A 25,218-nucleotide genomic window follows, 5' to 3' on the forward strand; every position below is an offset into this window, starting at 1 on the left:
AGGAGAAGGAGAAGGAGAAGGAGAAGGAGAAGGAGAAGGAGAAGAGAGCTGGGTCTGGTGGTACACGCCTGTAATCCCAGCACTCAGGGAGGCTGAGGCAGGAGAATCACCATGAGTTTGAGGCCAGTCTGGGCTACATATGAGTTCAAGGAAGTAGTATTCAGATTCTAAATAGATTTTTTTTTGGTAAGTAAAATTTGAATTGTACTGGATGTAGAGTGCAGAAGAATAAGAGGAGTCAAGATAATTCCAAAGCAATCAGTCTGGAGAACTTGAAAGACTGTTACCATTCTGTAGGATGGAAAAGACACGGGAAGAGTAGGTCTGGGCTGGGAGGAGCAGGGTGGAGAGCTCAAGAAGTCTCTTCCTGCTGGGCATGGTGGCACACACCTGTACTCTGAGCTCTCTGTGAGGCTGAGGCAGCAAGATCGCAAGTTCAAGCCCACTCTGGGTAACAACAATTTGGTGAGACTTTGCTTCAAATTAAAAACTAAGAAGGGCTGGGTAGGGAGCTCAGTGCAAAGGCTTTGGGTTCAATCCCTAGTACCACTAAAAAGAAAAGCTTTTCTCATTCACTCAGTTTGACATGACTAAGATATCCAAGTGAAGACATCAAATGAACAGTTGGATGTACAAGTCTGGAGTTTGAAAGAGAAGACCAAGCTAGAGCTAATGTGGATTTAGAAGCTGACAAACATGAGTGATACTTGAAGTATTTGGACTAAATTCACTCATTCAGCTAAGGGCGTGAGTGTAGGATGAGGAGAGGCCCAGATGAGAATTGATGTATTTATGGTCACTCTCTCCCTACTATCATGGTTTCTCCAGGAAAGCAAGGATGATCTATCATATCCATAGCTGTATCTCTACTCCCTAGAGCAGCGCCTGGCATATAGGAAGTCCTCAATAAATATCTGCTGAATGGGGCTAGAGAAAGAATGATTAAGATCAAAGCAGCCTTTACACAATAAGAAAATACATATATCAATGTCTTAGATTTTCTCATCATCATAATCCATATTATAGAAAACTTAGGAAAATTGAGAGAGGAAAATGGAAGTAATCAATAATTATACTTCCCAGAGACAATTTTTGTTAATACTTGCTATATTTGATTTCAGTCTGTTTGATATGTCACACATACATATCAGCAACTTTGGAATCTTCCTGCATAGACTTTTTTCACTCAATATATCATGATTATTTGATGGCATTGTTTAGTTTTCAATCTCACTAATTTTGAGAACTATAAAACATACCACTGAATAGAAAACTCATAATATGAATACTTGTCTATCGTTGAATATTAAATTATTTCTATTTCACTAAGGTAAATAACATTTTAAACATAATTGTGAACCCTCTGATTATTTCCTAGGATAGATGCCTAGAAGCTGAATTACTTAGATCAGGGTTATGAACATTTTAAAGATAAACATTTGAAGAACATTTTAACATGTATTGGTAAATTACCTTCTACAAAAGCTATATCATTTATACTCACATTACAATGTATGAAGGCACCTATCTTGCTGCCATCTCACCGGCAATGTGTATTATCTTTGTCAATTTTATAGACCCAAAATGGCATCATGCTGTTTCAATTTGCATTATTTTGATTACAAGCAAGATGGAACATTTTTCAAATGTTTATTAGTTATTTGTAGTTTCTTCTGAGAATAACCTGTCCTCTCCCCATTTTTCTATTGTTGAGAGTAAGTATTTTGAAGTTAGTTCAAAGCAAAACAATAGCACAGTTAAAAGGTTATCTGAACTATCTTTTTAAAGATACATTTTCCAACTTTATTCAGAGGTCCCGCTTTAGAACTCCATTTTTTAAACTCCATGTATGAACATCTTCATCTAGGTCTGGCCAGTAATTACTGCTCTTCTGGATATCAGGGATCTGAATTTTTAATATGCCCTGAAATACAGGGTTCCTTCAAATACTGATCACCCGTAAACTGTAACTCCCTTCCATATGGCTACTGCTGACACCCCATGACAGCAAATTTCAAATAGCTAGGAAGATGCCTAGTATTATAAATAAGACCACATTTCGTCAATTCTAAAGTTTATTTTCTCCCTCATATTTTAACAACTTTGAAATTAAGAGAAGTAAGCCATATAATATTTTTTTTAAAATCAGTGGTGGCCATTTTTTCACCTCTGAAATCCAAGCAGAACATACAACTAATAGTATCTTAGGTTCAGGAAATGCAGAGATGCTCTTATTAAGAGAAAATAATCTGTGCTTCTAGGTAAGAAGTTCCATACCCTGAACCATTTTTCTTAGGTAATTGAGCTGGAGGAGTTTATAACAAACATCAAAAACAACCATGTATCATATTCGTAGACCACTTTCTTTCCACCCAAAAAACTTGAGGTCACTTAGAAAGAATAAAATTTAAAAGTTTAAAATAATAACTGCAAGATCTAGGGTAAGAAAACAACACATAATATTAACTATTGCTATTCTCCTTTTATTTTGTTATGAAATTTTGTTTTACCTTTTTGCCAGAAAATGAAATTTTTAAAAATCAGGGTTGAAATGAGCATAGAGTAGTGAATACCATGGTCCTCAGCATTTGGGGAGGCAGACCACAGAAATGGCTTTCACTCTCAGTCATAGCAAAGAAAAGAACAAAGTTAATATTGTCCTTAAGCAGTAGACAAAGTAGCGGTTGAGGAAAAACCCAGTCCTTTCCTGATGCCTGTTCAGGAAAGGGCACGCTGGGTGTCACTGTAGCAATAGCTACATGCTCAACAATAACCTCCGATAAAGACAGTCTTGTTTCTCATGTTTGTTTTTATAGTGACCTCCTTGCAAGGCAGAGCCCTGAAATAAAAAATAAAAAAAAAAAAAGCAGTTCAAAAAAGCATTTCTACAAGGGGCCAACATTGTAGTCTGAAACTGCAGTTCTTTCTCCCTGATAGCTGAATCCAAGGGCAAGATTAAGAATATCTAGATCTGTGGTTTGACTGAGTCATTGATTCACTGATTTGGGGTTTTTGAGACTGTCTCATGTATAGTTCAGGCTGGCCTTGAACTTATTACGTAGCCCAGGCTAGGTTCAAACTTGTGATCTTCATGCCTCAGCTTCCCAAGCGCTGAGACTATAGACTTGCACCACCATGCCTGATTTCTTATGTGGGATGGGTAAGACATCCGTTGGAGAGAAACATTTATATTTATTTCCGTGTCAAAAATCAAGAAAGGAAGCGTTATTAACATCTAATTCCAATATATGGATTTATACTGTCATCCATCTCTGTCACCATAAAGCATATAAGGTATCCTAAAGGGACAGTACAAATTGGGTGGCCTGGAAGGCCTGACGTTTCCATTTGCTTTCAGTTTATTGCAATATAATATAGTTCACCTGAACCTTAACAAACGTCTTTCTGGATTAAATTTAGTTCTAACTAAACCAGTGCTCCCAACATCAGGAGGTAGCTTTAAAAATTTCCTGCAATGATATAGGGAAGCAAAGATAAGAACATAAGAACACAAGTGAGCAATAAGAAATTAGCAGAGCTGGCCTTTTTACTCCCTGTGTGAGTGTTATATCAGTCACATTATCAGGTATAACAGGGACGACCTAACCTCATCTGACAAGACAGCAGGATCGAAATTTATCATGCAGAAGACTATTAGAAATATCAGCTACCATTAGCATTAAACTTCACCTTGAGCATACATTATACCTTGAGATATTAGCTAATGATGGTATGAAGCTATTATAATTATCATGGTATTCTAAAATGAAGCACCCAGAACATAAAGACAAACCTCTGCGATTGTTTCATTTCAATGTTTTGATTTTCAAGTCACGTGATATTCAGTGTAGTACTTCACAAAATATTGTTAAACGTAATGATATTTAGAAAAGCCTTTTTTGAGTTTCCCATAATTCAACAGAGGAAAAAACCAAAGTCCCAGACCACTGCAAAAACATCTGTTCCTCATGCCACAGTAAAACTAGCTGCTCTAATGCGTAGTAAAAAAAATGATGTCAAACTAAAGTGTACACCTTTGTCAGCAAATACATTTAGGAGACATATAGAAAACATTGCTGAAGACTGGAAGAAACAAGCATTAGAACAAATTATGCAGTGTAGAAGGTTTGCTATACAGTTGGATGGAAGTACAGATATTTCTAACATGTCTCAAGTTGAAGTATTTGCTAGATTCTATTTCAATAATAAAAGTCCTTTATTCTGAGCCGCTAAAAGCAAAAATGTTTCAAAGAAGATACATTCTGCAAAGTAGCTGACTGCTTTAACCTAAACTGTATTTTATGGGGAAACTATGTAATTACCAATAAGGTGACTGATTTGCCCTTGGACCTCTGAACTCCTACCTATCTGAGAAGTACCTTTCTGTCTTCTTTCCATGATCCTTCCTCTACTGGCTCTCTAAATTTTGTTCCTCAGGGTTCCATCCTGGAAGATTATGAGGTAAAGTAAATTAATTTAACCAGATTTCACGTAGAGATAGGCAGATATCGGGGGGGGGGGATTCTAATAGAATTAATTATAGCTCTTCTGCTCCCCCTCCCAAGAAGCTGATAGAATGGCGCAGGGTCAGTTACTTTCTAGAATTAGCCCTGTAGTAAGGTTACCATGAGATGCTCTTGCTAGCTGATTGTTTCCACTCATTTCCTTCTGAGTACAGAAACTGAAGAATATAAATTGAGGACCATGGATTTTAATTCACAATCACCTGAGTAGAGCTGAACCGGTCCTAGAAATAAGGAAAATTCAGTTCAAGGGCTCAACTAGGCGCCTTTGGGGTCTGGATATACTGGCTCCACATGGGATTAAGCACACTGAAGTTCTGTTAGCAGCTAGGAGCTATAATTTGAAGTCTGCTCAGATACCAGTCCTTTAATGTTAGCTACTAGATCTGCAGAATTACCTGGAATCCGGAACTATGTGGCAGAGCACATTCCTTCTCTATTAGTGTGGTCAGAAAATCTTCAAACTTTATAGGAAAGAATAATATAGAAAAGTAAACATATCCTAAGTGTGTGGCTTGATGAACTTTCCCAAACAGTACATGCAGCACCCGGATCAAGTAAACCAACCACTGCCAACATCCATCCTATGCTTCTTCCGCTGTGCCGGCTTCTAACACTATAGGGTAGCTCTGCCTATTCTATTTTATAGAAATAGAATCATGTAGTTAATTATTATGTTATGTCTGCCTGCTTTCATACAATATTATGTTTGTGAAACACATCAACATTCATTCAAGTGGTTCTACGTTCTTCATTCTCATTGCTATATAGCATCATCTATCCATTCCTCTTCTGCTGGGCATTCAGGTAGTTTCCAGTTTGGAGTAATTAGGAGTAATGCTGCTACAAGCATCCCTTTATTAGTTTTTTGGTGACCATATGTACACATTTCCTAGGAACTGCTGGGTCAAAAAAATTACCTTAAATTTCTAATTTTACTGGGACAGGTCTAGATCTCTGATCTGCTTTTATTCCAGGTCCTGGAAGCAGAAGATGTGAGACGCGAAGGCTAAATACAGCATAGCTCACATCTTGCTTCTGAATCACCTGGGGGCTTGAGCGGGTGACTTTGCGCTCACTGACATTTAAAAACTAAGTGTCGTAGAAACTGGGGAGTTTAGAAGTCCGAGCTCATTTTACATCTCAGCTTGATTGGCTGGTATCTGATCTTTGGGAAATTATTCTTGACTTTCTTACTTATAACATGGGGCATGGTAATGCTTATTTCATGGCTCTGCAGCCTGCTGAAATGTGATAGCACACAGAGAATTCAACATAGTGCCCAACACAGTTTGTACTATAAATGGTTATTCCATTCCCTCAACTTGCCCACAGAGAAAAGTGAGTGAGACCTCTAGCCTTGAACCTCGTATGGCACAATTACCTTATAACTAAACAATTTGAAGGTACAATAAAATTTATTATTATGTGACTGCGCCTCCAGTCAATATTAGGCACACTTAGAAATGAAACACAGAAGCCTGTGTGCATCAGGAATGGGCTTTCAACATTATTTGGTTGGCAATAAGCTGTACACATCATTCATGATGTTTCTATTAACCTATTATTGCTGTTGTTATTTTTCCTAAATGCCAGTTTAAATAACCCTCAGCGTCCTTTTACACTGATTCAGGTTCAGCGTGCCGGAATTACTGAGTGGAAAACAAAAACACCAAGTCAAAGACTTTGGTGGGAGGGAGAAGATTATATGAAAATGAGTCCCACTCAATAGGCTAGCCCCGTGCAGCTCTGCACATTATTACACAGGCACACACTACCGGGGCTCACTGCTTTATTTTCTAATCACTGTGTTTTCAAGTCTGCCTTCAAGATCGTTGAGTGCTAAACTATCTTTTTATCCCCAAGCAAGGTCAGCTTCTCCAGCCTCCCATACAACCTGGTTCATGCTGGGATAAAGAGGAAGGTAGGAATGTTAAAACAATAATACTATGGTCTGAGGCCAGCAACGGGTAATCAGACCCTAGTAAGGTAGAGGCTGTTACCTGGGAGATTATTGGAAGAAAATAGGCCTAGCTTGCAATGACTTGGTTTGTTCCTACCTTCCTTGTTTTCTCCTTTTCATCCTGCCCCTGGTGATCAGGCAGAAAAACTCTTTTTCTACCTTTATTTCCCTAAGGGTCATGGAGAAGCTTCGTGTGAGCACCAGTTGAAGATACAAGAGTTGCTAGGACTAGGGCCTGCCCCGCTGCTGGGCTTTAACCCCAAGTACTGAGCTTAGACGGACAGCATCTGTTAAGACAGTCCCCTCTACTTCAACATCATCCTACCGTGCCTCAAAGAAAGCCCCACGCTTCAGACTTCAGTATTATAAAATAGATAAATTAGGAGACTATTGTTCACATGAAGAAAAGATTCAACATAGGTTTCTTTAAACCATGAATAGAAAATTCCAAATACAATTCAGAATACTGTCAATATTTTTGAGAAAGCCTCTAAAGAATAAAGTGGAAGACAGCTGAAGAGGTTTGTACAGCATTCATGTGAAATTCCAGTGTGCTTTATGAACATTTGCTATTCATATTTAGCCAATGTGTCTTACTATAAGATCGTTCAACCTATTTTTATACCAAACGGATAAAAATCAAATGAAGATGACGAGTAGGGTAGCCCTGACTCTTGCTAGGAGCAGCAGGTCAAACAGAGAATTCTGCAGCAGACCGGGTTCCTGGTGATGGAAGCAGGAATCACAGTCTAGGACTAGACATAGCCCACGGTGGGTGATGGAATTAGGGCCCACAGAAGAAAAATTATTTTCCTAAGTAACACACACAACAATTCAGTGAAAAAACAGTTGAATGAGATTGCAGGCTCCAGAGAGTAGAAACCAAGCATCAGCCTATTTGTCTCACTGGCCCCCTGACCCTTTTTCTGTGGGTCAGTGCAGTTCCCCTGAGCAGTTCTGCATTTGCCTTGATGGGAGTCGGAGAGACCGCAAGGATGCAGATTCACTTGCGCTCACAACTCCATCACCAGGAACCCACCCAGCCTGTCCATTTCTTCTTACTTCCAGCCTGGCAGCCTCAGGAAAGTAAACATCCTGGGGTTCAATGCAACTTCCCAGGCTCTCACAAAAGTACACTTGTGCAACTGCCAAAACCAAGCCACCATGACTTTGCTGTGTTACAGATAAAATAGAGACTACCAGGTAAGAGCGTCTTCAACTTTCTGTAAACTTCTCTTATAACTTATTCGTGCCCAAACCGTCTATGCCAGCATTCTCACCTCCATGGCGGGACACATGTGTCTTTTCCTGCCTGAAGCCAGTCAGTCCTTCCTCAGGTGCACTAGAGCCAAGCCTTTCATCAGCTGTCCTCGTCTCTTTAAACTTCTCGTTGGCCTTTCTTGTTTATATGTAAATGTAAGTCCCTACCATCTTAAAAGAATGAGCCAAGGAAAAGCGTTGGCATCTTGGATGGGTGGAAGGAAAGAAAAATGGAAAGAAAGATGGAGGGAAGAAAGGGGGAAAGCTAACCTTTCGACTCTGAACTCTGTTCTACCGATGACTGGAACTATCCCTTTTTTCAGTTAAGCTTCCACTTAACCACCTTCTCCCACTACTGCTGTCTAGTCTCTACTCCCACTAGTTCATGGGAATATCACCACTGATTTAGGAAGAACCCTCAATTAAGTCCCAAATTCTTCCTTTTTTTTTTTTTTTTTTTTTTTGAGACAGGGTCTCACTATGTAGTTCAGGTTCTCCTTGAACTCATTAGCAGCCCATACTGCACTCAAATTCACAGCCCATACTGCACTCAAATTCACGGCGATCCTCTTGCCTCAGCTTCCTAGGTGCTGGGATTACCCAGCATGGCACCACCATGTGGGGCCCTTCTTTCTTGATATCTCAGTTGATCTTTCTGCTGCGTTTCCTTCTGTTGAACATTCTCCCTATGGAACTTACCTGCTTTCGGCCCACTGACCTCCTAGCCATTTGAAAAATAATCTCTCTCTTCTTTTTCTGATCCCTCCTCTATTGATTCTTTAAATGATCTGCCTCAGGAGTCCATCCTGGGAAGATTCTGGAATACAGTAGATTAATTTAACCAGATTTCATGTAGAGACAGGCAGATGTAAGGAGAGTTCTAATAGCTTTAATTATAATTTTTCTGTTGTCTCTTCTAGGAATCTGACAGGAAAGCTCTGGGTGAGTTACTTTCTAGAATTATCCCTGTGGTGGGATTATCCTGAGGCAGTCTTCCTGCGAATCATTTCAACCAACTTCCTTCTCAGTCTAGAAAGTGACTCCGTTTCCCTCTGACCAATGTCATGTCCATCTCCTCCATCCTGCTATCTCCCAGACCTACATCTCCAGTTCACAACTCTCTCCAGAGTTCCAGAACCAAACATTAAGTAGACACCTCCGAGTGAAAGTCTGCATGGTGCCGCCATCACTCTCACAAACCTTTCTCTCCAGGTGCTCCCATTTCAGCGAGGACACCCACTGCTGGAGCCAGAAAACTGAGTTTTCCCTTCCCCCGCCAGGCCCTCAGAAGCAAAGACCAAAAATGGGGCATTTACCCCCTTAACATATCCATGTCCATGCAGAACTCTCCTTCCACTTCCCGGCATAACTTCAAACTTCTTAACACATCTAGATTCCTACAACAGCTTCCTCGCTGAGACAGAAGAAGGTAGTGTAAAAGTATAAAGGTATGACATATGAAGTAAAGGAATGCTTGGTTTTAATTATGACTACATATATGTGTGTACCATACAACATGGAAAGCGTCTATTATTGTGGGCCTCTCAGAGCTCATCCTGTACAGGGCTGGCCGGGCAGGTGTCTAAGCTCCCTCTAAAGCCACATGCGGCCACTGGGTGCTTGATATTGGCAAGTCTGAATTAAGACACATTAAAAGTTTAATTACACACTGGATTTCAGACTTAATATGAAGAAAAGAATGTACAATATCTAGTTAGTAATTTTTGTATTAATTGCCCATTGACATGATAATATTGGGGATATATTGCATTAAATAAGATACATTATTAAAATTAGTTTTGCTTGTTTTTTTTTTAACTTTTTAAACTGACTACTAAAAATTTTTAAATTATGTATGTGGCTCAAGTTGTGTTTCTATAGCACAGCACTGATCTAGAGGATAGAGTATGCCACCCACAAGGCAGGCTTGAGGGTCCCTCAAAAACACATTCATCCTTGGGCATAGTGGCGAATGCCGTAATCCCAGCACTCAAGAGGCTGAGGTAGGAGGATTGTTGTGAGTTCGAGACTAGCCTGGACTACAAAGTGAGCTCAAGATCAGCCTGAACTGCATAGTGAGACCCTGTCTCAAAAAAGAAAAAAAAAAAAAAAAAAAACACATTCATCCTTTTTATGTCCCAAAATATGTTTTTGGGTCAACAAGTGAAATCTTTTATTCAAATGCAGGAACTTGTCTTAACTTGGGGATCAGGTTAACAGAGTCCTTCCTGCTGGCAAGTACTACTGTGCGGTGGATAAAATACAGCCTTTAAGAAAGTCCAACATATTAAAGCCAAACTTACAAAAAGACTCTTAAGGGATTGCAGCATCCTTGCGTGCTTCCGCACACCGAATCTCTGCCTTCTGTTAAATGGAAATGATCTTTAAGGCTGGGGCTGTGGGTTGGCTTCTTTTATTTCTCTCCACAGCACCTGCTGCATTGCTATATTCAGTTACTGTTAACCACCTGGACCCGCAGACCCTGGCGGTAGGGCTTTGCAGGCGCCTGAGCTTTCTCTCCATTATCTTCTCAAGCCCTGCATCACTGAACACTTCAAATCTCCTCTCACCGGCTGAATGATGACATATGCACCCTTTTGATTTCTGTAAGTTCAAGCACCAAAATAAAACAAAGAAACTGCCTCTTTTATATTTGACTTAGGTTTATTTCCTCCATATGGAGTTTAGCATTAGGCAATTGGGGGCTTGCAGGGACAGGGAGAGAGCAAACTTTAAAAGAATGGGAGAAATTAATTCATTGATTCCATGCTCAATACACCTGACTGTTACCAATCTGCAAGAAATGGATGTTGGATTTGGAGATAGATCAGCAGGAATATGTCTAATAATAATCTTGGGCAGAGTTCCAGCTCACCACAGTAAATGCCCAAGGAAGCTTGTGTTTGTTTATTTTCACCAGTACAGCACATTAAGCATGTCTCGCTTTCAAAATGCATGCTGCTCTAAGTGGTTAAATAGATGGTGATACTAGGAAAGAAATGTCTGGAGATCCAGTCATCTTTCTGAGTACCAGTGGGTGAGCATCCTACATCACAACTGACATAATGCACCTTCGGCAAGACAGCAGTCTCCTGGCACTGCTCCCCTTTGAAGTAAAGCCTGAAATGAACTCCTGCTAACGTGGCATATTGAACTAACCTTCCCCCCGCACCCCGCAAGACCTCAGTTGATCTGTGGGACATCCATCTTCATGGAAGTGACTACTGCAGGCTAGAATTACAACTTTCTTCTGACAGCAGAATGCATCCCTGAAGAACTTGACCAAGGTCATTAACCAAATCCTGAAGCACACACATTTCACCAGTGGCTGAGCCTTGGTGGAAAAGGCTTACAGAGCACCTGCGTGGGCCACAGAATTTGTCTGCACATAATCCAGGGGCTGGGTAGATATGAGGACAGTTCTTGCCCATGGGGGGTCCTCATCCCTTAGGAGGTAGGTTTCTAAGGAGAGCTGTTGCATCATATCACCCAAGGCCACTCCGCCCCTCGTCTTGACAGTCAAGCTCATGAGTCACCTCACATCATGTTTAAGCAGGAAAATATTAAAGCAGAGAAAACCAGTCAAGCTTTAAGAATACACATTATAACAATGGAAGGAAGAGTTCACAAAAACATCGCAAACCAGAACACCATGTTAAGTTGGTAAGAGTAATAAGGTTACATTCTTACCATGTAGGCTGTATCACAAAACCTAAATAATTTTTTGGTATTGCTTTTCTAATTTCTTTTTTTTGTTTTGTTTTGTTTTGTTTTGTTTTTCTCCGGTACCAGGAACCAAACTCACGACCTTGCGCTTGCCAGGCAGGCGCTTTGCTGCTGAGCTAAATCCCCAGCCCCTGCTTTTCTAATTTCTTCGGCAGTGTTGTAGCATTCTATATACCGCTCTCCTGTGTACTCCTCTGATGAAGAATAGAACACTTGGAGAAACTACATATATTCCTCTCAGAAAAATTTACCCTTGAAATATGATTCAATCATTAGCTGTATGTGGTGGTACACGCCTATAATCCCAACACTAGGGAGGCTGAGGCAGGAGGATCATTGAGAGCTCAAGACTAGCCTGGGCTACAAAGTCAGCTCAAGGCCAGCCTGAACTGCATAGCCAGACCCAGTCTCAAAAAGCCAAAAAAATGTGATTCAATCAAATCCATATCAATATCAATTTGTTCCTTACAGGGACCTAAAATATTGATTGCTGTAGAACCCTGTTTTGTTTGTGCAGGGATGACAGCTTGCCCCTTTGTTTCAATAACTGGGAGAAGGAATCTGGCATCCTAGGAAGGGTTATCTAAAGGTGGAATTTCGTTCTGAAGCAGGTCCCTCTCAAATCCTTTATGTACTTTCCAAAGTTAGTTAAGTAATTTGGTAGCCATACCCTGTTGATGGCTGCAGTGCTAGTGACTGACACGTGACTAAGGGTGATATGCTTGGGTGGTGGGAGGCACACAGGATTTACAGAACTTGAAAGATGAGGATCTGACAAATCTATGAGGTCAACAGAAACTACTAAAGACCACAAAAAGAAAGGCTAATTTCACATATTCAGGGCCATTCACTGTCTTTAATCCACAAACTTTGTGAAGCAGTTAATATGTGTTTTAGTTATTAATATAAAATCATTAGCACAGGAAAGGTGATCTATGATGTATAAATCTAAATCTGGAATATAACAAACCCTACACTGATCAAAGTCTGCTAATAAGAGAAAAGGTGCTTCAGAAAATTAGTAGTGGTTTATAAATTGGCTGCGAGCTCCTATCTAAGCGGAACCAATTTCAGTAGTCCAGGACAACATGGAAAAATTTTAATCAAAGTAGATCAAAGCAATAGCTTCAATGGTTCAACTTCTCTACGTCCCTATCATACCTGTTCTAGTGTGTAACCACACACTAGACACACACACACATACACTTTAAACCAGAATGGCCACAAAGAGGGAAAAAGCATTTCCTGAGAGTGTGTTTTACGTGGAAAGATCTTTCACTTTTGAGGTATATTGCTTTGGGTTCAATTTCTACCTCTGCCCCTTCCAATCAGTGTGACCCTGGGGGAAGTCACTCACTCTCTCGTTTCTAAAATGGACAGGAGGTGAGGGTATAAACACTGCCAGCTTCACAAGTTTCTTGTGAGTTACAACCTGGGTTGAGCTGTCCAAAGTGAAAGAGGAAAGCAACTTGAACTTTCTTCCTTCCCTTGACTTTCTCTGCCCACCTCTCTCAGGCAGGAGCAACAAGGAGCAGAATAACTGAAAGGTGACAAGGGAAGGACAAGACAGAGGCTGAAATGATACATCAATTAGAGCTCCTGGACGCTGCTTTTCTCCTGCCCTTTACATTTGTCACAAAGGTATGTGATACAAATTTGAACAACTGAGTTTACTTTAAAAATATATTCTGGCTGATCTTGTAACACACTTTTAGCAGCCAATTTTTCTTCATTGCTAAACCATGAGTTGTTAAGTAACCCAAAGGAACCCCTTAGTAATACACTTTTTGGGCTAATTTATATCCCATAAAAGCATAGTTGCTACATTGCATATTTCATTCAGTAACTGGCAAAGGGTCTGTGAAGCGGTTAATATTAAACTACCCTTAAAAAACATGTTTCAAAAAATAGAAACCTAGTGAATAAAAGCCCACAAGTCTCCAATATAACTTCCCTTGTTTTTCTGCTTTTTAGGAAATTGCTTTAAGCCTGCCTTTAAACCCTTGGGGGCCCTTATTAAGAAATAGCAGTTCCATGATGGGCTGGCTTTGAAAACTGTAAACCCTCATTTTGGGAGTTCACAGAAAATGCTACATCACAAAATCTTTTTTTAAAAAAAGCCCCTTCCCAGGGTAGAACTCCATAGCCAATCGAAATATTGCACCTTTCAGCTTGGAAGAAATTACTAAGAAAGGATAGCTCTAGTGTGTTTCTGCGGATTTGGGGGGGTCAAAGGTACTTCTCCCCGGGTTCCACGGGACTTTGAGCCCCAGAAAAACTCATCACCCATTTGATGTTTTTGATTCCTTAAGGACACATGCTGAAGTGGTGGAGAACAAACTTCCACATCCACCCAAGGGATCATGAGGAGTGGTAGAGAAACTGATCAGATTTGGGATACCAGTTACTGTGATGGAAGGAAGCACCGAGCGCCCCGTTTACACATTTTCATTATTAAAAGCATGATCCCCATTCTAAATAAATAGAGCTTCCCCGGATTTCCACTACCTGAATGGAAACCGTCACAGCATACTCCGGAAATTTTTACAATTCATTTTAAATGCACGTTATTTCTACATACCTCGTCGAAGGACGTATTTATTTACGCATTTCGAAAATGTCAACCGAATGGGGAAGTTTTACTTCCGTGTCGTTTTCATTTTCTCCAAAATTGTCATTAGGCACCAAAAAAATCAGTTGAGGACCGAATCATTCCTGAACTAGAATTTCGAACTTAACGAGGGACTCATTGCAAGCTTTGCAAAGAGAAAACCATTTTTAAATTGCACTGTAGGATTTTTACTTCCAGACAAGAATACACCTAGGAGGAAACAGGCCATCCCCTCCTCCCAAATCACAAACACACAGCATATCCCAAGCAGCCTGTTTCCTATCCAGCCAATACAATAATGCTTTGTAAGCTGAGAGCAGCGCCCGGTATAGAAGCTAAGTGTAAACAGCTGAGGAGGATTAGGCGGTAGCTCCATTCTCATTTACATGAAAATCCTCTAAGCATCCTTTCCTCGCTGGCTGCGGGAGCATAAGGAACTCTTTTGTGCCATAGCCACGCATACATTTGCATCCTTTGTCTTTACTTACCAGTCGAGGCTGTGGGCATGTGTGCTCTATTTCCTCCATGGTTTCTGAGGGAGGCTCATTGGAAAGGGATTTTGGGATACCTGTTTCTGACTCAGCATCAGTGGTAAGTACTGGCATGGCCAGTGACTGCTCCCTCCAGCTCTATACCCTGTGGGAGTCTCCTCCCAGGCAGAGAATGTTTTCTTTGTCACGTATTTGTCTCTTCCCTACCCATCCCCCTTCTTTTTCCCTTCTTTCCGTCTTGCCTGGGGGAAGCAAAGAGGTTAACCCCCACACCCCCCGCCCCTTTCTTTCTCGGAGAAGCCAAGAGGCAAGGCCTCAGTTTATCACTATAACAACCAGGCTGCACTGGAGCGGCTGGTGCGGGATACAGTATCCTCATTTGCATGGAGCGCGCTGGTTGGCTACTGTCATCATAGTACCACTCCGCCGGGGAGCGGCCGGACCCCATTGGCTGGCCAGCCGTACCCACGGGGCCTTAACTTGCTGCTTTTGTTTCTTCTGTTTAATACAGTTGCAAGGGTCTCGGTCTTCTCTGGGCAAGGGACCCGGGCTGCACTACCCAGATAAGATGAAAGCGCTTCCTGAGAGGCCCAGGACGTCTCGAGAAAAGCGCATAGCAGACCTCCGCTAAAAAGGACCATGTCCCTGGCATGACCGTATGATGCACTGTAGCCCGAATATTTGCCAAACAGGGGTAGTGCTGAAGACAAAGCCACTTTTGAACCCAAACCCACCGTGCCAACTGCCAGCTGGCCTCCAGGGACATCTCAGGGAATTCACTGTGGGCACCTGAATGTTCACCCCCCAGGCTGCTTGCAACAGGAATGCTGGCAGATCCCCTGGGGCCTAATGTAGCCCTGGAGTCTGTCCCTGGGGCTGCCCTAGGAGTAACTTTGAAGGAGGTAGATTGTCTTTGACAGCCTGCCTCCCACCTCTGACTGCCCTCTCCACCTTCAGCCACTCTTCCCCCTGCGTTTCACTGCACGGTTCCATTTTCCCTGGTCTGTTTCCCTGCCCCCATTTGATAAGCCCTGGGTCCCATTTCATAAGCAGGCCGCTCTCAGCCAAGTGATCGTGGTAACCAGAGAACCATCCTAGAGTTTAAAGATGGTGTGCCTTCCTGTCTAACTTGTCAGGGAACATTCACTTTTGAAGAGGAGTGTTCTGAAGATATGTACTCAAAGAAAAGAACTTAAAAGGGGTTTGTTCTAGGGAAATAGCATATGTTTAATAGTAATGAAACTATAATCACTACTATTTATTAAGCACAGATATGGTGTTAAGTTTTTAGCTAGATCTTGTTTAATCTTAATAAGAATGCAAAGAAGTAGATCTTATTATTATCCCCATTTTACAGATGAGGAAGTTGCAACAGGGTCTCAAAGCTCATAAGTAATGGAGCTGGCATTTGAAGGATAAGAGCAGGGCAAGGATGCGGCATGTGTAGTAGCAAAACAACCTAGGCAGGAGTCCTTTTAAGACAAGTTTCTGGGCTTCTCAATCTTTCATTTTTATCTATAGCTGTGGTTTTCATTGAGGTGTGGCCTGGGACCAGCAGCCCCAACATCAGCATCAGCAGGAAACTTGGTAGAAATACAAATTATTGGCCCCATGCCAGACCCTAGACCAGATTCAGCAGGTCTTGGGTAGGCCTGGTACTTATATTCTTAATGAATGCCTAGGTAATGCTAATGTTATTGGCCCGGAGGTCACATTTTGAGAACCAATAGTCCAAACAATGAGATAAAACAAAACCAAAAAAATCAACCCCCTCTAACCCCTCCCCAAAAAACAGCACCTATCCACATGATACGCAGGCCTTTCATCCTCAGCAGTCTGGGAGGCTGAGGCAGAAGGACCACAAGTTCAAGCTCAGCTTGGGCAATTTAGCAAATCTCTCTCTCTGTCTCTCTCTCTCTCTCTCTCTCTCTCTCTCTCTCTCTCTCTCACACACACACACACACACACACACACACAGCACTGTCAAAAATACCATTCCCAAAGATCAACAAAGAAGAACTAAAATAATCTCTTTGGAGTGGATGCGGTCTGAAACCTGCCTTACCAGTGTAGCCAACACCTGGCCTTCTGCCAGCTGCCAGTACCTGCATCTCTTTGCCTAAGGGCTTCTCTGGTGGTAGGAAAGTCCTGCCTTCCTATACCAAACCAGAGGCAGACCTGAAGGACCCAGAGATTAACAAATCACACTCCCAAGAGTTCTCAACCAAAGCCTCAGTGTGTAAATGCTAGAGCATCCCCACCCCAACCCTCAGGAGGGATAATTCTGAATTGCATGTTCTACTCCCAAATTTCCCAGTGCATTAAGTTCCCATCACCGCAGCGCTAGCTTGCTGGATAGCGCATCCTGTAGTGGCTGCCGGTTGTACCTTCTCGAATACCCGCGGCTGTTCCCTGGGATTGCCTCCCAAATAAGCTACTCAAATTTGAATCCTTCTTTTGGGGTTCGCTTCTGGGGGATCTCAAGCCAAGACACCATTCCAGTGCCCCATCATAAAGTTTTTGGTTTTTGTTTTTCAGTAGTGTGGGCTTGACCCCAGAGCTTACCAATGAGCTGCATATCCAGCCACAAAGTTAGCGGGCTGGCCTTGAATTTGTCTTCCTCCTCCTGCCTCAGCTTCCCAAGTAGCTGGGATTAGAGGCATACAGCAGCATTTTTAAAAATCCAAATTCTGGTTTTTTGTTTTTTTTTTTTTTAGCACTAAGTGCCGAATCCAGGACCTTCCATGTGCTGGGCAGGCCCTCTCATCACAGAGTCCTAATATAACATTTCTATGGCAACACCTTTCGTATGCTCAGCACACATGGCTAAAATGAATCAAACATAATATAGAAATATCTTTTTTAAAGTAGGCATTACTTTTAAGCTTTCTCTTCTTTAAAAATCCCTTTCCCTTCTATTTTCCAATCTTTGACCTAATAGCATTGCTAGAAATTTTTGATCCATATAAAAATGTTCGGACAACCATACTGAAAATTGAAATTATTTAGCTACAATTTGTATGTCATCACAGGCCATATGCAAAACCTTTGTTCCGGATTTCCCCAATGCCATCTCTTCTGATTCCACTATTTCTTCCTCGTTTCCCTTTTATTAGTTCATTTTATTTTATTACAGAATAGTGATGTTCATTTTGGGAAATTGGTACATGCATATGACATTTGGTTCATTTTCAATCTCCTCCTGCCCCCTTCATATCCTCTCCTTCCTCCATCCTTTTTTCTATCTCCAAGAATATCCTCTAATTGCCCATCATCACTCCTTTATCTTATTTGTACTTATTTATTTGTACTTTACATTTCTCACTAAAAGAAATCATGTGATATTCAGCTTTGTGGGTCTAGCTTATTTCACTTAGTCTGATGGTCTCAAGTTCCATCCATTTTTCCTGCAAACGACACGATTTTGTTTTTCTTTGTGACTGAATAGTACTCCATTGTGTATCTATACCACATTTTCTTTACCCATTCATCTGTTAACAGGCACCTAGGCTGTTTCCAGTATTTAGTTATTGTGAATTGTGCTGGTATAAACACGGGTATGCATGTATCACTATAGGATGATGTCTTTAATTCTTTTAGGAATATGCCTAAGGGAGGTATAGCTGGGTCAAATAGAATTTCTATTTTTAGTCTTTGGCGGAATCTCCATACTGACTTCCATAGTGTTTGTACTAGTTTACATTTCCATTTTTATTCATTTTTTTCTCACTATCTTAGACTTAAGAAGAAAGTAATTTATTGCAAAGGACAAGAAAAAATACAGGATAAAGTTGACAGAATAATTTGAGATTTCCTGGAAACCATTATTGCCTCTTATGGAACTTCATTACTTTTATAGCTGCATTTTAAGCTACATCTTCTGTTTTCCAGATGGGAGTTAAGGTTAACAGCTATACCTGATTCTCGGAGAAAACTCTATGATACTAAGTAATGAAACCCATGCATAAATCCTTTTCACTTATTCCAGGAAAACTTAGTGGTAAAGGTATTTTGCAGTAGGAAGCATTTCACCCTTGTGCTTTTTTCCATGTTAAATTATTATATCATCCCAGCACACTGAGACAGTGTGTGTATGTGTGTGTGGTGTGTTAGAGATTAAACCCAAGGGCTTGTGCCTGCTAGGCAAGTGCTCTACCTCTGAGCTACACCCCAAGCCAAAATTGACAAACTTTAATAGTGAAAATTTTCAAATGAATGAACAGATTTAGAGAGAATAAGTGGTTGGAACTACATAACACCTAACTAATAGTATTAATAATGAAAGTGATGCTTTCACTTGAATCCAGGTCTCTTGGTTCAAAGTTGAACTCTTTGTACCAAACTCCACTGCCTCACTTTTGTGACATACAGTAGTTGGATCTGCTTTATCAGCAAAGTTATTGAGTAATTTGTATATATCTCATCATCCAATATTACCCTTTCATCCCATTTTTATTGAATTCATGCAACATGAAGCACTCTTCACTTTGATTCACTTAGTTTACTTCTGTAAATCTGTGCATCCATGGATCTGAGCTCATTGTAGGTGCCTGCATTTACTTATGACAGAAAAATTAACACAAATGCTTTGCCAGGTTTACCAGTGGGCCAAGAACAGGCTGATACAGGGCCATGACCCTTACAGGCTGTTAGGGGAAAAATAATGAGAAAAAGAGCTTCAAAACTTATTTTAAAAAATAAGATCAAAGAGGTAGAACAAAAGTGATTTGTTTAATTTTTAAAATGAATTTCTTTTTCTTCTTTCTTTTGGGTACTGGGAATCGAACTCAGGATCTCGCACTTGCTTAAAATGGATTTTCTGTTTTCAACTAATAAGAGAATTGGCTTCATTCAACCATTTGACCAAAATTGGTTACTGATTCTAAGAAGTTTTGTTTGTTTGATTGTTTGTGGTACTATTTCAGGGCCTTTGCATTGAATTGCATCCCCAACCATTTTAAATGTAAAAGTAATCCTTTTACACAGGGTCTCACTAAGTCACTAAGTTGCCCAGGTATGGGCTTGAATTTGCAGTCTTCCTGCCTCAGCCTCCCAGAGTGCTGGGACTATATCACACCTAGCTGTAAGCCCAGTTTTAAGGCACTAGGGGCAAATACAGAGACTCAACACGACAAACCTGCTGCATAAATGACAATATGGCTAACAAAATATCCGCTTACATTTTATATTTGCAAGAAATGAATATTTGATGTTAAGTCAGAGAGATTTGCACTAAGATTCCCCAAAGTTCTTAACACTCAAGGTCACTGTACCTTAATGGCTGCCCCTGTGTTCGAGATCTTTAAAGATTTTTATAAAATCAAAATGAGATATATTTAAATATTGGTAAAATAAGTTATAAATATGAATATGATATATTTTGTTTTGCTGTAACAAAACATATGATGGCAGTTTTTTGTTTTGTTTTGTTTTTGGCACAAATTAAAGTTGCCTTTAGCTGGAATAAATCATGCTTATCGACATAAGCAGCTGTGTAGTCAGTAAAGAATTATTGTTGCTATTACTTGGTGGTATTTATAAACACTTTTATTTTCTAAGTGCTTTACAATCACTTATTGTCTAATTAATATCTAATCATCTGTTTACAAGTAATAATCACACATGTAGTGCAATTTAATCAAAACTCCAAACGCAGCCGCCATCACACTTGAGGATGCCGTGTAAATTTTGGTCCCTCCTTCATGGAGTTTGGGTCCAGATATACAACTAAAACACGTAATACAACAACAAAAAAAATTGGTAAGAATTCCTTGCCTGGATTTGAGCATACTTTGAATTCACAACTTTCGGAAGCCAGGTATACTATGTGAATACCAGTGGATAAGTAAGATGATACATAATTTCCAACACTTAATAGCTCAATTTCAGTCATATATAAAATTTTAATTTAGTCTTTATAATTGGATAATAGATTACAATAAATGTACAAGACCAGGCACCAATTTAACATTGAAACTATTAACCACAATCACTGTTTTGGTGATATTAATGAAAATGATCCAGTGAACCAAAAGTGGTTTAGGGAACCTCCAGGTTAATAATCTAACCAGGTTTGAATCTAGACTAAGCTACAATCTGTAACGAACACCTGCCTGTCTTAATTATCCAATGTAAATGAATGCACTGCTCTTGTCCTTCAGTAACCCCATGCATTATTCTATAAGCAATTATAGAAACCATGAAAGGATTTTTCAAGTACGTGAATGATAGCATATTAGTCCAGCCCCTAGGACGGCTGTTCTTACAAACAGAATTGCTGAGTCAGAGTACCTGCCTTTTTAAGACTTTTTTGATATATGCTTTCTGTACTATTTTCAAGTGGTCCTCCAGAATGGTTGAGCACATTTCTATTTCCTCAGACATGCCTAAAGAATCGTGTTTCTTTGTATCAATCTGCCATAACCACTTTGATTCCTTCTTGCTGTCCCACCAGGCCCAGCCTCCGGGCACTGCAGTGGATACTGCAGGGTCCTGACACTTTTTCCGGGGACCTTGAGAATGTGATACAAATGAGTTTGACTGGCAAGTAAGGAAGATGCCAGGATGGATACATTCCTTAACAAGCAAATTGTTATTACCATCCTTGCATTTTATACTAATAGATTTTGAATGACGAAAGTAACTGTTTTGCAAAATCTGCACTTGGAATGTTTGAATGCTCAAGGACATTTGGCTTAATTTTCTGTATTCATTTCTTCAGCTACTGTAACAATTTGTCACAAAGTTAATGGCTGAAAACAACAAAGTTTTCTTATCTTAAAGTTCTGCACCAGGGCCAGAAGTTTATAACAGGGTCTCAGTGGGCTAAAATCAATGTATTGACCTGATTGCATTTCTTCTGGAGGCTCTGAAGGAGAACCCGTGTCCTTGCTTTTCCCAGCTTCCACAGGCCACCTGCATTACTTGGCTCATGTCCCGCTTCCTTCCATTCTCAAAGCCAGTTACAGCATCACTCCAGCCTCTGCGCAGTAGTCTCAGCTTCTATTCTAAATCTTCTATCTCCCTCTTTCACTTAAAAGAACCCTTGTGGTTACATTGACCCCCACCTGGATAACCTAGGATGCTCTCCTACCTCAAGATCCTTAATTTAATGATATCAGTAAAATTCCTTTTGCCATGTAAGTAGCATATTCACAGGTTCTAAGGATTAGAACAGACATCTTTGGGGGGCTATTAGTCTGCCTGCCACACTTGTCTTAGCATGAGCTGGGCCTGGAATCTCATCTCCGGATATTCTGAATAATATATTGTCTGTGATTTTAATACTTAGTAATTTATGAAGTCCTCCTCTGTATCACAGGCACTATGTCCAGTTTGCGGATAAAACTGACAGTGAGAGATGTTAAATAATTTGGCAAAGGTCACAGAGCTGGTCAATGGTGGAGGTGAGTTTCAAGTTCAAGGCTGTGGGGCATCAAAGCCCTGGTTCACTATATGCTGCCTTGGTATTTCAACATTTCCAGTGCTCTGATCATTTGGCTCTCTTTGGGTAGCCTTCATGTTGAAAGCTTTTCATTCCATTTCTTTGACATTTAATGGTACAACCTGGCTAGATAAAAGCTTTTATTAACTCCCTATAAACTCCATGTTTGATTCATTCAGTAAATGTCAGTGTAAGATATCATCACAAAACACGCATTCAGGATGATGTCAAAGCTGGGGTATAGCTCAGTGGTAAAGTGCTTGCCTAGCATGCGTGAGGCCCTGTTCCAATCCCAGGCACCATAAAGAAAAAACACTGATGTCTTCACATCCTCAAATAAATCTTCCCCCCAAAACAGCATCAATGGATTCTTCCTCTGCAGTGCAAGCCTACGTGGAATCACTAAGTCCGCGTCTCTGTGGGTGACATGTACCTCCCTGAATAATAATGGGCGGTGCTGGTGAGAAGTGATCTTTCCAAAAGCCCATGAGCATATCAAATACCCTGTTTTGAAAAAAAGAGAGTCTAACACTTTAGGGCTCCAGGATCATGTCTTGATAAGGCTCACCATCTGTGCTTCACTCCATAAGTTTGTCTACCTTGCTTGTACCTTATAATTACCTGAGAAGCTTTCAATAACACTGAGGTCCGGTTTCCACACCCTAGAGATTCTTGTCTTATAGTGTAGCCCAGGACTTTTAAAAGTGTAGGACCACTGTGATGAAGCCGAGATGAAGGATCTTATTAAAACACGAATTTTGACCCCCCCCCAACTAGTCGATTCTCTTTTTTTTCCCCCAAGCATCTCCATTTGGTTTGTGTTGAGAGAAAGAAACCCTATTCTGCATGTCTCAAGAGCCTGGCTAGGTAAAAATCTTCAATATGCCCACAAGCAATCATTTTCAACACCCAATCTACTAAAGTTTCAAATGAGAGACTATGTCACGTGGCTCTTGAGTGGTGCTTGAGAGTAACTGTATGCAGCCAGTGGGCTTAGAAGCCTACACTTGCTATAAGAAAATATTCTCTAGAGGAAGCAAGTAAGTAAACATGGGATATCCACAATTTCAAAGGAAAAGAACCCTTTGTGAAACAGTTTGAATGAACTCATTCCACTATTCAAACATGGGAATTCAAAAAGCCAAAACCCCGAGCAGTAAACTTCAGCAGCCCCTAGCACATGGAATACCGCTGTTGCTCAAAACATGTGTGGAATAAGTCTTTTAACATTTCCATCATGGGAGATCCTCGAGGTCACTCATGAGAATCAGTTATTACTGGCATATAAGCAAATCTGAATTGTTAAGCCCAAAGAGGTGTTAAGTAGATTTGTCAAGCCAGGCATGGTGGCGGACGCCTGGAATCCCAGCACTCTGGAGGCTGAGGCAGAAGGATTATTGCGAGTTTAACCTGGGCTACAAAGTGAGCTGAAGTCTGGCCTGAACTGCATAGTGTCTCAAAAACAAAAAAAAAAGACCAAAAAAATAGTGAGTAAGTGCACAAATGTTGCTGTCAGACTTCTGCCTCCACTATTAAATTGTAAACTCTGTGTTCTTGAGCAAATATCTTGACTTCTTTAAGCTCCAGTTTCCTCAACAATAAAATAAGGTTATTAACTCTCCTGAGGGTTTTGTGAGGATTAAATATAAGTAAAGTGTTTAGCAGAGTGCTTTAAATAAATGCCTTTATTAGATCTTCCTTTGTTCTCTTTGTCTCCTACTTTTCAATACAGAAATTCAAAGAGTTCTTGTTATTGGGACAAGTAACTTTGATCCCACCAATTTCTTTGCAAATAATTTCCTAGAATGTATAGTGGTCATGGTATGAAATGTTTTGTTTTGAAGGTTTAAAACAGCAAACTCTGGAAGGCTCCAGGGAGTGGGGACTAAGAAGGAAAGTAGTAGTAAATTCAGAAGTTCTCAACAAGGGGTGATTTTGCCCCACAGAGAACGTTTAACGATGTCTGGAGACACTTTTGGCTGTCACAACTGGGCAGAGGGAGGGTACTACTGATTTCTACTAGAGACTAGGGATGCCTCTAAACATCCAGCCATGCACAGAACACCCCCCACAATAATGAATTACCTTAGCCCAAAATATCGGTGGTAGCAAGGCTGAGAACCCCTCGGCTAAGGGGAAGCTTTTCCCAGGTAATTAACTTTGCCTTTCTTTGTTCTTACCCAACACATACAGATTATTAAAGGCATGCTCGGGAGAAATCATTCAAAATGTGATTACTCCAGCTCTATGGCCTGAATTTGTTATTCATTTCTTTATGAGGAAAAAAAAAATCTGAGTAGTGTTCTGATTTTATTGCTGTTGAGTTTCAAATACCAAACTCCAAGCATGCACTGATTACCTTCTTAATTAATAAACTGTGAAGGCAGGGTGGCTCCTCATTAACTAGTGGAAAGGATGTACCCTCTCCTGACAGCTCGGTGGCCTTTGTTCCCAACTAAGGGCTGCTGAGAGGGAGAATTGAGGTGAGGCAGATTCAGACACGGCTCCCCAAACAGATTGTATATATCTTGTTAAAACAGTCCGTCTATTTAGATTATTCAAAAGAAAGCATTATGTGCACTTTGCCCTCCATTCCCCTCCCAGCTGTTGTTGTGTGCAGTGCTAGAGATTGAACTCAGGGCGTCCTACTGAGTTACATTCCCAGCCTTTTTAATTTTTCTACTGAGACAGGGTCTTGCTAAATTCTCCAGGCTGGCTTTGAAATTGCAGTCCACTTGCTTAAGCCTCGCAAATAGCAAGGACTACAGGCATGTGCCACTGCACTCAGCCTCCACCCTCTTTCTAAAGTCAGGAAATTTGAAATCAAGACTACCATGCTATATACACTGAAAAAAACAGGCTAATAGTCATAACCATGTATTTAACTGACAAACAAGGCCATTTCTATGAGGTATTTTGTATAGTTTGGGAGGCAATGAAATAAAAACTTTGGAGAAGATAGTATCTCCTCAAGTATCCTATTGTTCTACATATACCACACTTCCAGTACTTCCACATGCAGTCTTACAACTCCTTTTTTTTTCTTTTGGTTTTTTTTCCCCGGTACCGGGAATCGAACTCATGATGTCACGCATGCCAGGCAGGTGCTGTGCCGCTGAGCTAAACCCCCAGCCCCAACTCCTTCTTCTTACTCTATTGAACTCTTGTTTCTCTTATAATGTTACCTAATTCTCTCTCCC

At 40.6% G+C, this 25,218-nt stretch overlaps 1 protein-coding gene across 3 annotated transcripts in view; it reads right to left on the reverse strand.

The window, feature by feature from the left end:
- The window catches only part of Pcyt1b (phosphate cytidylyltransferase 1, choline, beta), a 93,894-nt gene that overhangs the window by 59,174 nt on the left and 9,502 nt on the right, over positions 1 to 25,218 (reverse strand). The window contains exon 1 of one of the 3 annotated variants that reach the window (XM_005407852.2): positions 14,572 to 14,899. The exons of 1 other annotated variant lie outside the window; for it this stretch is intronic. In XM_005407852.2, the coding sequence (XP_005407909.1) occupies positions 14,572 to 14,688 (117 nt within the window). In that variant the 5' untranslated portion in view covers positions 14,689 to 14,899. Of the gene's footprint in view, positions 1 to 14,571; positions 14,900 to 25,218 lie in introns of those variants that run through there. One more of the 3 variants, XM_005407849.2, reaches the window with a different exon arrangement.

This window comes from Chinchilla lanigera, unplaced genomic scaffold (genome assembly GCF_000276665.1).
Source record: "Chinchilla lanigera isolate Chin_1 unplaced genomic scaffold, ChiLan1.0 scaffold00108, whole genome shotgun sequence".
Lineage (NCBI taxonomy): Eukaryota > Metazoa > Chordata > Mammalia > Rodentia > Chinchillidae > Chinchilla > Chinchilla lanigera.